Source organism: Haemaphysalis longicornis, unplaced genomic scaffold (assembly GCF_048455015.1).
Source record: "Haemaphysalis longicornis isolate Haplotype H1 unplaced genomic scaffold, Haemaphysalis longicornis Haplotype H1 scaffold_9, whole genome shotgun sequence".
Lineage (NCBI taxonomy): Eukaryota > Metazoa > Arthropoda > Arachnida > Ixodida > Ixodidae > Haemaphysalis > Haemaphysalis longicornis.
In genome coordinates this window covers 102282751-102298581 of record NW_027526460.1, presented here as the reverse complement: position 1 = coordinate 102298581, position 15831 = coordinate 102282751, and the positions used below count along the sequence as shown (strand labels likewise).

Below are 15831 nucleotides of genomic sequence, written 5' to 3'. Positions count from 1 at the left end.
GAAAGAACATTTAAGCTTAGGATTGGGAAAGCCCTATTGAAACACAAAACAAAACGCTGTATCTGAGGGGCTACGTAATGCATGTCGATGACGTGCAAGAAACTTCATGTAACCTTTCAATCTGCGAAAGGCAGAGACAACAAAGTATAATCAGGCATTCAAACTGGACAGAAGTTGTTCCAAACTAAATGCCCAAAGCACCTGATCTTATCCTCAAGGCCATGCAGTTACCACCCAAAACCTGGCGTATTCTTTAGGGTTTAGCGGCACCTGTAAAAAGTGCACGTGCTTCTTGGGGTGGTGTGCGCAGGCGGAAGTTAACGACTTCGTGCCAGAATACTGCGGTACAGATAATGAGCGCTTGATAAGGCTTTTTGGTAAGTTCATCTTGCCCTGCGTTGAATATGGCAGTGTGATATAGGTCCGCCTCTGAACCTGCCTTAAGAATGCTTGACCCAGTGTTGCACCTACGGCTTCGTGTAGCATTTGGTGCTTTTCATGCTTGTCAAATTTAAAGTTTTCATGTTGAATGCGACCAGCAGTGCACAGAACATCAGCGTGCTTTCATAGCTGTGCTTTATACTACCCTAACAACCTCTATGATGAACTGTTAATTTATTTCATAATGGCACGGTAGGCTGTCGCGCACTTGTAGCCAATTCCCTTACCAAAGCACTGCGTCGTATTTTGCACCATGTTTGCTTGAGGAATATGCGTTCCCTGATCTTTACGTTCCGTCCTTGCTCTTTCCATTTTTTCGCAAGGCTGTGCCGCGTTTTCCACATGGTCGACATACGGTATTTCATAAAAAGGGCCTACTGTCTAAAGGTCCGCTTACGGATCTCGAACAGCGTCTTTCAGCAGCTGTTCATAGGAGACATCTCCGGGGGGCCACGTTCCAGTTTGGGATGTGCGCTGATCGATTATGCTATTCTTGCCCCCCATTAACCGCTGTATTACGTCATGCTCTCAACCTGGATTACTCTGCGTGTTCCAGGTAATATGGAGAGTTGCCTCTTAAGTAGCATCGGTGCTCCTGTGTCCAACAACGCCGTGCCCCTTGAGGGTTGCGGTTTCAAGGTCGTTGAGAAACGTTAGATATTCTCGCTCGATATGCAAAAAAATGTAATGAACGTGTGGGTGCAGACCATGTGCTGTGAAAAAATATGTGGACGCATTACAGCAGCACAGTGGCCCTTGTTTTCGTACATCTTTACCCCTCAGAAGCACAGAAATGAGAAATTGTGCTAATAGTGCAAGTATTTATTAATTTACAGAAACAATTAATTAGGTCATTGGGCAATCACAATTTCTAAAATACATTTTTTTTCTTTTTCTTTGAAACCTATGATATCCCGATCTCACAGAAAAGATATAAAGATTGTAATACAAGTATTTACAGAATAATAGACATTTTGACAAAAACGATAATCGTTTCCTTACGTGCCGTCATCATACCCAGTGGCAACTGAGCCTTCTTCTGTTTCATATTGTCCAGCCCCGCGAAAGCGCAACAATGGTCTACGCTATAGAGACCAATGAACAACCCTCGCCCAGAAAACTAACAGTTTTGGTGTTCTTCTTTATGCGCTAGAGCATGTTAAGTGCTGTATCGTCAAATGACGAAGCCAGGGCCGAAAGGGTTAGATAACATAGCCGTACATTTCTTTGTCGCGTTAGCATAGGATACATTTCTCGGCGACGAAGGTTGCTTTTTATTTAGAAGCGAGTATTCTGGTTTTGGGTCCAGGAAGGTGTAAAAAGTGCCTCTTTCTTGTCCTTCAAACTTCGGCAGTTCCATCGGAAGCCTCTTTGGCGTTTGTTGCATTTAATCGAGGCGTCAAGTTGTTTAAGAAGTCGTAGGTTTCTAGTAAAGATGGACCGAGATGATCATGTTTTCTTCTGCTTCGCTCGTGTCGAACTGCGTTTACTGTTCACAAAATGTGTTCAGGGTGACTATTAGGGTCTGAATACGCTTGTAACGTCGTAGGTTGGCGGCATACCGATTTTCCCACAGCAGAATGAAGTAGCGAGCCCTTGTGAAGCATGTCCGCTCGCTGCTTTTCAAAGTGGTGCCTGAGCACAAGCACGAGCAAAATACATGGAGCTGGACAACGGCTCAAGGCACAAAAAATTTGCCGCGCCTTGGGCAAGCGCTGCTCTACATTCACATATTCATGATAATCTACCTTGAGCTGTGCCGCGTTCTCCAGTACCTGTCATTTCTGGAGGCAGCGGCGAATTGCGTCTTATTTGAGTCTGTGGAAGACTTTAATTAGATCTGGCGGGACAGTCACGCGGGCGTCAGTAACCGCCTGTCTTTGTTGTTGACGATCTGGTGCTGGAGTTGTAGAGTGACGTCTTGAATGGACAAACCTGCCCTCGAGCTTACCATATAGTGTGGACAGAGCTGGCTGTCGTCTTTCATGGTGGTGTTAATTTTGCTCACAACCATGTGTTCGACGGTTCGAGATTTCGGAGGCAGAATATCAGGTAGATGGGGTTCAGGCTCGCCGCAAAGTGCCTTTCCGGGTTTAGGTATGAGCCGCACTACCGCCTTCCATTGTTACGACAGCGCCACATTATGCAGAATTTTTTGAAGTAAATGTGCAAGAGCTTCCGGCTGCGAGGTTGCGCAGCATCGCATACGGGACTCCGTCTGCTGACTTGGGCTTTATTCCTTTTAGGGCTGCTTCTTGAACGTGTGGGCAGACTTTGCGTGTATAGAGCTCGCACTGATTTGTCTTGTGTGCATCACCGTGGTTGTGCTTGTGGAGCTTTTCCAGACCCTTGCACTATTCGAGTTTACTTTTGGAAGGGTCGACAGACAGGTTTTGAGAGACTTAGGCCTTTAGCAGTTATTTGTTGACAAGAAAATGGCCTACACCCGAAAAGAAACACGAGTAAACTATAGCCTAATGGGGTTTCGTTACGGCGTATACATGAATGCGACACTAGCGGGGAACATTTCCTAGCGCACCACGAGTAATCGGATGCGCTAGCGTTTGCGTATAGCGCATTAACCCTGGTGCGATGGCGGCGCCATACGGTGTCGCACATCGAAGACTACAGTAGCGAAGCATTGGCGCGGCTGGTTGGTGTTCTTTTTCTCGACTGGCATGTTTTAGCGTCTCACACCCAACTAAGATATTTTTAAATGCAAAGCTGTGCAGTAGATTCCCTTCCCATAATTCCTAATTTTTTCATAATAATGATAACAACAACAATAATAACAATAATTATTTTACAGCGATTGATATTTTGCTACCATTCGCGTTAATGGGGATTATGGAGAGGATGACTTTCACTGCCTCTTCCGCGTGCTACGTTACGGCGATTACGTACGTGCCGTTATACATTATTGAGGCGCCTCCTCCTGACAACAAATTCGGACACCTAAAGACTCCTTGGGTGGCGTAATGCGAAAGATATATTTAGTTTAACATAAGTAACATTTTCGATGATGAAACATTGTCACTTCATACACGACTACATTGCAGGAGGGACATAGCTGGTGTTAGTGTTTTCTAATGTATCGTTATCCTTGTTCCTTTCCCTGCGAGCGGGTTTATGCTCACAGGTAATTAAACATAGCCAATCGCCCTATTTCCGCCAACAATAATGCATTGCCGTAAGTGCCTTCTTGAATTTCCAATATCAGAGCACCGACTTCTTTCATTGAATTTGTTTTTCTTTCAACCTCAGTATTTTAAGGACCATATTTTGGTCACGGCACGTTGAAGGCCGTTTACGCCATCCAAGTTTCAATCTATGGCCTTTTTTACTGCACAGGAGGAAGTGGCCAGGGAAGGACAAAGCCAGGGAGCCCTGCATCATCAGCAGCGGTAACGAAAGCGACGACGATGACCCCGAGGACTAGAGGTGTGGAGGAGTCTTTTTCTTAAAGGAGATAATTAGTGCTACCTGTGCTAACGAGGTGCCCTTGTTCCTCCCTTTGCGAGAATCAAAAATATACCAATTAAGAGAATTCATTTGGCTTTAAGCTACGCAATCTTCTGTGATAAGGGAAGGTCAGTTGTGAATATGTGATCTTATGTTTCAACGTCGTCCTCGTTGGAGATGGTCTGGCAGATATTTACTTGTCGTTACGGTTGCATTATTGCCCGATGGTAGTGGTGTGAGCTACAGGTAGCACCCACGTTTGTGCCTCCCATGCAGGATACCTGTACATCTTTGTCTGTAACGATGGATGCGTCACTATCGCTGAAAAAAGTATGTGTACAAAGTAGTAATATGTAGCGAAAATCCAGTCCGCTACGGTGAAATATAAGCGAAGTTGTGCTTAGCCCAGGACGTGCAGGATACTCGATACAAAAGTTTTTTTTTCATTTGCAATTACGCATTCCTCCTAGATTATTAGTTAAACGAAATTTAAAAAGACTACGTTTTTATTTTAGCGGGGAAACAAGGGGCTGTCCGTTCATTCCTGTGTAGTAGGCATCTTAGTGTTGGCACAAAGAGCTCGACAATTCACAGCGGCTGGGTGGCGCATTTTGAAACGCTTTGCTTCAGAGCGCCTCACGTGACATGTCTCTCCCCGAGAAGCAGTACTGTACTTACCAAAACAAGCCGTGAAAGTCAGTTGAGAAAAATTAAAATTAAACAGTACTAATCTCTCTTTCATGGGAATCGGATAAACACCAAATTGAAATTTGGCTGAAAGTGACACCCCAGGCGCTCGCAAACCGTGTTAGTGAAATCCAAATGGTGTTCAACGAATAGTTTTGGTGAAGTCACGGTCCGCTACAAAGAAAGGAGCACGATTTGCGAGTGGGCAGCAGTCTTGTGGGTGCTCTTGGGGAGCGGCGTCCTTCTGGCGGGTCGCTTCGGTAGACGTGCGGCCACTTCATTCTTGCTTCGTGGCGTGTACGGCACTCTTGCGCTGCGACGAGCTGAGCTTGTGGAACGGTTGAGGCCGAGTTAACGAATGCGTGAACGCGTTCCGCTTACCGCTGGCGTGTCGTTCGTCGCGCCAAAACAGTTAGGAGAGCGACATTCGCCAGTCGGCGTCGTTGCCTTTCTGCCTGAATGCAACAGTTTTCTTACACGGGGCCACGGTAGAGGAATAGGTGGCGTATAAACACTGCGGATTGCTTACGCTGGTGAGTAAACACGGACTTTTTTGCGAAAGACGACACATACGGGAAGTACGGGACGCTGCTATAATACACTGCCCTATTGAGGCGCCAATTGTCGGCGCTGATTAGCGTCATGACTACTTCGCTTCACATCTACTAGATGGCAGCACCCTCTGAATAGACAAGAATACAAGTCGCATTCGTAGAGATATACAGGGCTGGAGCTCATAGCTAATTTGGCAAGTGTTTCACACCTCCCGTATACAGCCAGATTGATCGTGGTCTCGTATCCTCGCAACGCCGCGTTATGGAACATTTTCTGGCGATGTCGTTTCCCTCACAAATAGGTAAAAGTAGACACTCCGGGGCTTACATCCAGGCCGTCAGCACAGTACCCCGACGCCAAATAGCCCGAAAGGTGAGTTCCTTTTACCAGGAGCTCAATAGCGCGTTCAGTGACATCACTCATGTCACGTGGGGCGTTGTGCAGTGAAGCGCTTTGAAACACATGCCCCGGTCGCATCGGGCTATAAGATACGTGCATATCTCCAACTATAACCATTGGCATATGATCGGTGAAAAAGCCGGGCTGCACTCTGACGCCCTAACTTCCGCTCACCCGTGCACGAAATCGGGAGGGTGTGCGTAGTTAAAATAAAAAAAAAACAGGTCATGACGCCACTCCGGAAGTCTTCCCTGCTATTCCCGCATCATTCAGGCCTTCGGGGTGGCCAGGAGGGTACGTGTCCGACTTAACGGTGTAGAGGTTCGATCCACGGGATCTTCCTAGCCACATTTTCGTCCGGGAAAAACACAGGACGAAACCTAAATAGAGGGCGTGAGACCAGACCGGACTTGTCTCACCCTCTTCAAAGAGTCCTGTGGCGGTGCTGTTCTCAAATTTATTCACGTGCCAACAAGCCACGAATAAAGCACTCGTTCTGAGGCACATAAAATTCGTTGCAACAAATCGGGTGCCTGTTAAAAACTCTCGGTCCTGACATTAAACCTGTTCCCTGGCGGTGTCGTTGGCTGTGAGATGTGGTTATTGCAATCCCACATCCTAACCCTAACGTGGTCTCCTGGAAGGACAGTAAAGCGCAACCATACTCTTTTACTCATCCTCGCCCATCTGTGCAATGCGTGAGCTTCCAGCCATAAAGCCAGTCGCCTTTGTTTAATATTATTTCTAAGATAAGGACTAAGATAAGGAATAATTCTCAATACAATACAGAGGTACCTTTCAGAAAGAACATTTTATCTTAGGATTGAGAAAGCACTATGCACTATTCAAACACAAAACAAACAAAACGTTGTACCTCAGGGCCTACTTAACGCACGTCGTTGACGTGCAGGAAAGTTCATGTTACCGTTCAATCTGCGAAAGGCAGAGACAACTAAATATAATCAGGCATCCAAACTGGACAGGAATTATTCGAAACTGAATCCCCAAAGCACCTGATCTTATCCTCAATGCTATGCAGTGCCCACCCAAAACCTGGCGTACTCTTTAAGGTTTAGCAGCACACGTGTTTCTTGGGGTGGTGTGCGCAGGTTAACGTCTTCGTGCCCGAATACTGCGATATAGATAAAGGGCGCTTGATACGGCTTTTTAGTAGGTTCATCATGCCCCGCGGTGACTATGGCAGTGTTATATAGGTCCGACTCCGAAAATGCTTGACCAAGTGTAGCTCCTACGGCTTCATGCAGCATTCACGTTGAATGCGACCAGCAGTGCACAGAACATCAGCGTGCTTTCATAGCTGTGCTTTATACTACCCTAACGACCTCTATGATGAACTGCCAATTTACTTCATAATGACACGGTAGGCTGTCGCGCACTTGTAGCCAATTCCCTTACCAAAGCACTGCAGCGTATTTCGCAGCATGTTTGTTTGAGGAATATGCGTTCCGAGAGCTTTATGTTGCGTCCTTGCTTTTTCCATTTTCTCGCAAGGCTATGCCGCGTTGTCCATATGGTCGACATACGGTATTTCATAAAAAGGGCCTACTGTCTAAAGGTCCGCTTACGGATCTCGAACAGCGTCTTTCAGCAGCTGTTCATAGGAGACATCTCCGGGGGGCCACGTTCCAGTTTGGGATGTGCGCTGATCGATTATGCTATTCTTGCCCCCCATTAACCGCTGTATTACGTCATGGTCTCAACCTGGATTACTCTGCGTGTTCCACGTAATATGGAGAGTTGCCTCCTAATTGGCACCGGTGCTCCTGTGTCCAACAACGCCGTGCCCCTTGTTGGTCGTGGTTTCAAGGTCGTTGAGGAACGTTGGATATTCTTGCTCGATATGCAAGAAAACGTAATGAATGTATGGTGTGCAGACCATGTGCTGTGAAAAATTCTGTGGCCGCAACACAGCAACACAGCGGCCCTTTGAGTCTTGATTTTTATGTCAAACAAAAATTGTTTTTCTGCGTGTGTTCGTACAGTTTTTAATAGTTCAAATATTTAATAATTTAAAGAAACAATTATTAGGTTTTGGGCAAATACAAATTGTAAAATAATTTTTTTTACATATAAATTGCAAATTGTAAAATAAACATAAAATATTGCGTAAGAAACGAAACTGGACGTCGAGGCCCCTCGTAAACAGAAAGCGTCAAAGACAGCGCACACTCAAGCATAGAAGGAATTGCCAGGGGGATTTTAGCTGCTAATTCAATGACTAACGGTGTTACCAAAGCATGTCGTTGCCGCACCTACCAGTCGAGCCAATTTTCTAAATCTGTGTGGCGTGTCCCGGGGAGCAGTAGTGGCTCGAAGACGCAGGCAGGACGATCTCCACCATCGACGCTGTGGTTTTTCGATGGAATGCAACATTTTAAAGAGTATGAGCAACTTTGTGTACTGAAACTAACACAAAAAAATTCTTGCCATCCCACCTTGCCAAAGTTGATGTCCGGCAAAGCTGTTTTAAATTAATAGAAATGGTGATGGGGGAGGGTAGGAAATGTTTCTCGTAGTCTCTGCTGGCTTCTCGGTAGCATTCTGCAAAGTGTCGCTAGACAGGGGTACAGAGTATCGGCCCTCTTTTCTCCTTTTGTTTCGTTCCGCCGCAATGATGATTGGTCACGTCGCATAACGGGACACTTGTTTACACTGCGACGGGTCATTGGCGCCGCCATTTGCATGATTATGCGTTTTAGTCCGTCAACTATGGAAGGCTAAGCTTGTCCTCTCTGCTCGGCGGCTGCGCGCGACTGACGTAGTTTCCAATCGCAGATAACGCTTGTGACAGCATTTCAGAAGCAGAAGTGTGTCCAAAGAGGCCGTTTTGCTACATTTTCAGTGATGTTGTAAACACGCGATCAAGTCGAAGATAACGGAAAGGCAGTAGATGTGGCAATGTCGCAAGACTGATGAACGACAAGAAGGCTGCCGTTCCCGACTTTCGTACCTCAGTTGCTGTGCTCTAATACCTTACATACTGATACTACGCTCGGCTTCTCTGGCGAAAATGCTCGGCACTGCTCGCATGATGCGTGCGCTGGGCGCCTTCGGCAAGCGCTGCTCTGCAGTCACATATTCATGGGAATCTACCTTGAGCTGTGCCGCCTTCTCCTGTACCAGTCATTTCTGGAGGCAGTGACGAAATGCTTCTTATTTGAGTCTGTGGAAGGTTTAATTAGATCTAGCGTGACAGTAACGTGGGCGTCAGTGACCGCCTGTCTTTTTTGTTGACGATCTGGTGCTGGAGTTGCAGAGCGACGTCTTGAATGGACAAACCTGCCCCCGAGCGTACCATATAGTGTGGACGGGGCTGGTTGTAGTCTTTCATGGGATTGTTAATTTTTCTCAGAACCATGTGTTTAACGGTTGGAGATTTTGGAGGCAGAATATCAGGTTGATGGGGTTAAGGTTCTCCGCAAAGTGCCTTTCCGGGTTTAGGCATGAGCCGCACTACCGCCTTCCATTGTTACGACAGCGCCACATTGTGCAGAATGTGATGAAGTAAATGTGCAAGAGCTTCCGTCTGCGAGGCTGCGCAGCATCGTATTCGGTACTCCGTCTGGGCCCGTTGCTGACTTGGGCTTTATTCCGTGTAGGGCTGCCCTAAGTTCTTGAACGTGTGGGCAGACCTTGCGTGTATAGAGCTTGCAGTGATTAACCTTGTATGCATCACCGTGGTTGTGCTTGTGGAGCTTTTCCAGACCCTTGCACTATTCGAGTTTACTTTTGGAAGGGTCGACAGACAGGTTTTGAGAGACTTAGGCCTTTAGCAGTTATTTGTTGACAAGAAAATGGCCTACACCCGAAAAGAAACACGAGTAAACTATAGCCTAATGGGGTTTCGTTACGGCGTATACATGAATGCGACACTAGCGGGGAACATTTCCTAGCGCACCACGAGTAATCGGATGCGCTAGCGTTTGCGTATAGCGCATTAACCCTGGTGCGATGGCGGCGCCATACGGTGTCGCACATCGAAGACTACAGTAGCGAAGCATTGGCGCGGCTGGTTGGTGTTCTTTTTCTCGACTGGCATGTTTTAGCGTCTCACACCCAACTAAGATATTTTTAAATGCAAAGCTGTGCAGTAGATTCCCTTCCCATAATTCCAAATTTTTTCATAATAATGATAACAACAACAATAATAACAATAATTATTTTACAGCGATTGATATTTTGCTACCATTCGCGTTAATGGGGATTATGGAGAGGATGACTTTCACTGCCTCTTCCGCGTGCTACGTTACGGCGATTACGTACGTGCCGTTATACATTATTGAGGCGCCTCCTCCTGACAACAAATTCGGACACCTAAAGACTCCTTGGGTGGCGTAATGCGAAAGCTATATTTAGTTTACATATGTAACATTTTCGATGATGAAACATTGTCACTTCGTACACGACTGCATTGCAGGAGGCACAGAGCTGGTGTTAGTGCTTTCTCATGTACCACTATCCTTGCTCCTTTCACTGCGAGTGGTTTTATGCTCACTGGAAATTAATCAAACATAGCCAACGGCTCTTGTTCATCCAACAAATATGCATTGCTGTAAGTGCCTTCTTCAATTTGCAATAGCAGAGCATCGACTTCTTTCATTGAATTTTTTTCTTTCACTCTCAGCATTTTCAGCACCATATTTCGGTCACGGCGATGCTGGACGCCGGTTGTTATTGTAATGGGGCATGCAGAGGTTGCGCCGTAACACAGCGACTCACGTTGAAGGCCGTTCACGCCGTCCACGTTTCAATCTATGGCCGTCTTTACTGCACAGGAAGTATCCGGGGAAGGACAGGTCCAGGGAGCCCAGCATCAACATCAGCAGATGCTACGAAAGCGACGACGATGACGAGGACGACAGGTGTGGAGGCGTCTTTTTCTTAAAAAAGATAATTAGTGCTACCTATGCAAATGAGGTGCACTTGTTCCTTCCTCTGCGAGCATCAAGAATATAAAAATTAAGAGAATTCATTTGGCTTTAAGCTCTACAATCTTCTGTGTTACTGCAAGATCCGTCGTGATTATGTGATCTTAGGTTCCAACCTCCTCCCCGTTGGAGAAGGTCTGGCAGATATTTTCTTGTCGTAACGGTTGCATTGATGCTGGAAGGTAGGGCTGTCAGCTGCAGGGAGCGTCTACCTTTGTGCCAGTCGTGCAGGGTACCTGTACATCTTTGTCTGTAACGATGGATGCGTAACTATGGCTGAAAGAAATATCTGTACAAAGTCGTAATATGTAGAAAAAATCCAGTGCCCTATGGTGAAATATAAGCGAAGTTGTGCTTAGCCCAATACGTGCAGGATTCTCGATACAAACGTTTTATTTTAATTTGCAATTAAGCATGCCTCCTAGATTATTAGTTGAACTAAACTTAAGAAGACTACGTTTTTATTTTAGTGGGAAAACAAGGGGATGTCCGTTCATTCCTGTGCAGTAGGCATCTGAGTTTTGGCACTAAGAGCTCGACTATTCACAGCCGCCGGGTGGCGTATTTTGAAACGCTTTGTTTCAAAGCGCCTCACGTGACATGTCTCTCCCCGAGAAAAACTATATTTGCCAAAACAAGCCGTGAAATTTAGTTGAGAAAAATTGCAAATAAACAGTAATTAATTTCTCTTTCTTAGGAATCGGTTAAACACGAAAGTGAAATTTGGCTGAAAGTGAAACCCCAGGCGCTCGCAAACCGTGGGAGCGAAATCGAACGGGTTTTCAACGAATAGTTTGGGGAAGTCACGGTCCGCTACAGCGAAATGAGCACGATTTGCGAGTGGGCAGCAGTCTTGTGGGTGTGCTTGGGGAGCGGCGTCCTTCTGGCGGGTCGCTTCGGTAGACGTGCGGCCACTTCATTCTTGCTTCGTGGCGTGTACGGCACTCTTGCGTTGCGACGAGCTGAGCTTGTGGAACGGTAGAGGCCGAGTTCACGAATGCGTGAACGCGTTCCGCTTACCGCTGGCGTGTGGTTCCTCGCGCCAAAGCAGTTAGGAGAACGACATTCGCCAGTCGCCGTCGTTGCCTTTCTGCCTTAATGCAACAGTTTTCTTACATGGGGCCACGCTAGAGGAATGGGTGGCGCATAAACACGTCGGCTTGCTTACGCTGGTGAGTAAACACGGGCTTTGCGCGAAAGACGATACACACAGGAAGTACGGGACGCTGCTATACACTGCCCTATGGAGGCGCCATCTGTCCACGTTCATTAGCGTCATGACTACTTCGCTTCACCTCTACGTGATGGCAGCACCATCTGAAAACACAAGAATACAAGTCGCATTCGTAGAGGTAGAGATAGAGTGTACTAGAAGTTTTAGAGTGGCCCGACCGGCCGCCCGGAGAGGTGCTCGTTTCGCGCAGAAAATAGCGGCGGCGCTGTAGTCAACAACTGAATGCGGCGGCTGGCTACGGCCGCGCGCCCAGTCGGGCCAGGAAACGCTGCTTCTTTACGCGCGGAGCGCTCGAAATTTGTTCTGCGGGGCGTCCAATTGTTTCAATATACTGTAGGGACAGTGGACTGTGGGTAAAGAAAGGAATAATAAACGCTGCAGCTCATTTTGCGTTAGTTCTGCCTTTCCCGCTCGACAACAACGAAAAAATTACGGATTTTTCTTAACTGAGTGCAACATTCTTAGCGGATTGTAAATAAAGTATTTGCATCGACATTTTGGCTATTCCAACTTCCCATCAAAATTTATTTTGCGTGAAATTGCCTGATATGAACCAGTTCATGATTGCTTGATGAGTGTGTCCTTATTGTTCTGCTTGATGGACATAATTGGTCGACACAAATTACATGAAAAAAATATGAGGACTGGGATGATGGATTTTCAGAAGAATTTCTTATTTATTGTCTCGCACTTTACGCTCCGACTGCAGTTATGTGGGTTAATATCATAGGTTGTGTTTTTTTTTATTGCGTGAGTTATTTAAGCAGTGGCCCGCTTGTGATAATTAGGGGTCACGGTGGTGTTAATGCTGTCGCCTGTCCGAACAGAAAATTACACGCGCAAGGGAGATATCTTTTTAAATAAAAAGGGGATAGCCCAGCGGTTAGCTCAGTTGTTCCAATCACTGTCCTTCACAGAACTATGCCCACAACATTCTATTAATCGCACCACCTTTCCCCTGATTCGGCCAAGAAAGGAGTTCAATCAAATTTACACAAATTTAATTCGCAAGTATGGTGAGAGTATAATTAAACGCACATAAAACCAAAGCAAAGCATGGATCAGGAAATATATTGACCGCGACAAAAATGAAATATAAAACGGGAAATCATACACAAAGTGAAGAAAGCTAACATGGAGGTTTAAATAAACGGAACTAGAGCAAAATACACATTGTGTTTTCATTTTCAATAGCCCAGCATATAAAATGTTACGCGGGAAATCATGCACAAAGTCTACACAGGTAACGGTTTAGGAATGACGGTTTAGAAAGCAGCATTTTATTTTTGTGGTTTGATATAAAACAGACGTTTTACACAACTTAATATTACATCCTTCAATGTTTGGAGGCTTTGGGCCGATCAGGATTAATTCTCAACACAATACAAATGTACCTTTCAGAAAGAACATTTTAGCTTAGGATTGGAAAAGCACTATTCAAACACAAAACAAACAAAACGCTGTACTTCGGGGCCTACTTCATGTTACCGTTCAATCTGCGAAAGCGGAGACAACTAAATATAATCAGGAATCCAAACTGGACAGAAATGGTTCCAAACTAAATCCCCAATGCACCTGATCTTATACTCAATGCCATGCAGTGCCTACCCAATACCTCGCGTACTCTTTAAGGTTGAGCAGCACCTGTAAAAAGTGCACGTGTTTCTTGGGGTGGTGTGCGCAGGGAGAAGTTAACGTCTTCGTGCCCGAATACTGCGGTACAGATAAAGGGCGCTTGATACGGCTTTTTAGTAGGTTCATCATGCCCCGCGTTGAATATAGCAGTGTGATATAGGTCCCTCTGAACCTGCCTTAAAAATGCTTGACCCAGTGTTGCACCTACGGCTTCGTGTAGCATTTGGTGCTTTTCATGCTTGTCAAATTTAAAGTTTTCATGTTGAATGCGACCAGCAGTGCACAGAACATCAGCGTGCTTTCATAGCTGTGCTTTATACTACCCTAACGACGTCTATGATGAACTGCCAAGTTATTTCATAATGACACGATAGGCTGTCGCGCACTTGTAGCCGATTCCCTTACCAAAGCACTGCGGCGTATTTTGCAGCATGTTTGTTTGAGCAATACGCGTTCCCAGAGCTTTATGTTGCGTCCTTGCTCTTTCCGTTTTCCCCCAAGGCTGTGCCGTGTTTTGCCCATGGTCGACGTACGGTATTTCATTAAAAGTGCCCATAGTCTAAAGGTCCGCTTACGTATCTCAAATGGCGTCTTTCAGCAGCTGTTCACAGGAAATACGTCCGGAGGGCAACGTTCCAGGTCGGAATGTGCGCTGATCGAGAATGGTATTCTTGTCGTCCATTAACCGCTGTATTACGTCATGGTCTCAACCTTGATAACTCTGCGTGTTGAAGGTAATATAGAGAGTTGCCTCTTAAGTAGCATCGCTGCTCCTGTGTCCAACAATGCCGGGCACCTTGTGAGTTGCGGTTTCAAGGTCGTTGAGGAACGTTAGATATTCTTGCTCGATCTACAAGAAAACGTAATGACCGTATGGGTACAGACCATGTGCTGTGAAGACGTCTGTGGCCGCAACACAGCAACACAGCGGCCCTTTGAGTCTTGGATTTTTATGTCAAGCAAAAATTGTTTTTCTGCGTGTGTTCGTATAGCCTTGGACCTCAGAAGCACAGAAATGAGAAATTGTACGAATAGTTCAAGTATTTAATAATTTAAAGAAACAAATATTAGGTCATTGGGCAATTTCAAATTATAAAATAATTTTTTTTTCGTTTTGTTTGAAACCTATAAGATCTCAATCTCTCAGAAAAGATATAAAGATTCTAGTACAAGTGTTTACTGATTTATAGACATTTTGACAAAAACGTATTTCCGTTTCCTTACCTACCCTGTTGTCATACCCAGTGTCAACTGGGGCTTCTGTTTCATATTGTCCAGCACCGCGAAAGCGCAACAATGATCTATCGCAAGAGAGACCAATGAACAACCCTCGCCCAGAACACTAGCGGTTTTTTTCTTGTTGTTCTTTATGCGCTAGAGGATATTCCGTGCTGTATCGTCAAATGACGACGCCAGGGCCAACAGGGTTAAATAACATAGCCGTACATTTCTTTGTCGCGTTAGCATACGATAAATTTCTGGGCGCGGAAGGTTGCGGTTTATTTGGAAGCGAGTATTCGGTTTTGGCTCCAGGAAGGTGTAAAAAGTACCCCCTGCTTGTCCTTCAAACTTCGGCAGTTCCATCGGAAGCCTCTGCGGCGTTTGTTTCATTTATTCGAGGCATCGTGTTGTTTGGTTTAGTCGTTGGTTTCTTGTAGAGGTGGACGGAGATGATCATGTTTTCTTTTTACTCGAGTCGAACTGCGTTTAGTTTTCACAAATAGTGTTCACGGGTGACCATATGGGCCTGATTACGCTTGTAACGTCGTAGGTTGGCGGCATACCGATTTTCCCGCAGGCGAATGAAGTACCGAGCCCTTGTGACGCATGTCCGCTCGCTGCTTTTCAATGTGGTGCCTGAACACAAGCACGAGCAAAATACATGGAGCTGGAAAACCCCTCAAGGTAGAAAAAAATTTTCAAGGTTTTAAGTGAGTTGACGAATTTACAGCAGCAATGCTTTCATGAAATTCGTTGGCCCTCCTCTAAGGCGGCAAGTGTTTGATTAGGTGCTGCACCAATAGAAATGCTGAAAATAGTGCGACGATTCCCAATGCCGACAACATTTCAGCACTCATATCGCAGAAACACCTGTTAAATCATTTTCGTCCAGTGGCTTCCGTTATCCTCTCTCATAAAAATTTTGCGGAGCAATAAGCGTAATATTCCATTGCTCTAGGTGTGAATCAACATCATCATCACCAGCCTATCTACGCCCACTGCAGGGCAAAGGCCTCTCCCATTATACTCCAATTACCTCGGTCCTGTGCCAACTGTGACCAATTTATCCCCGCAAACTTCTTGATCTCATCTGCCCATCTAACTTTCTGCCGCCCCCTGAAACGCTTGCCTTCTCTAGGGATTCATTCTGTTACCCTTAATGACCAGCGGTTATCTTGCCTTCGCATTACATGCCCAGCCCACGTCCATTTCTTCTTCTTGATTTCTACTAATATATCTTTAACACCA

General features: G+C 45.8%; 1 protein-coding gene across 1 annotated transcript in view; it reads left to right on the top strand.

Moving 5' to 3' along the window:
- Positions 1-10450, top strand: part of LOC144153339 (uncharacterized) — a 42892-nt gene extending 32442 nt beyond the window's left edge. The window contains exons 5-6 of the mRNA XM_077684989.1: positions 3793-3882; positions 10341-10450. Coding sequence (XP_077541115.1) covers positions 3793-3882; positions 10341-10450 — 200 coding nt within the window. The remainder of the gene's footprint in view (positions 1-3792; positions 3883-10340) is intronic.
- Positions 10451-15831: the final 5381 nt, after the last annotated feature.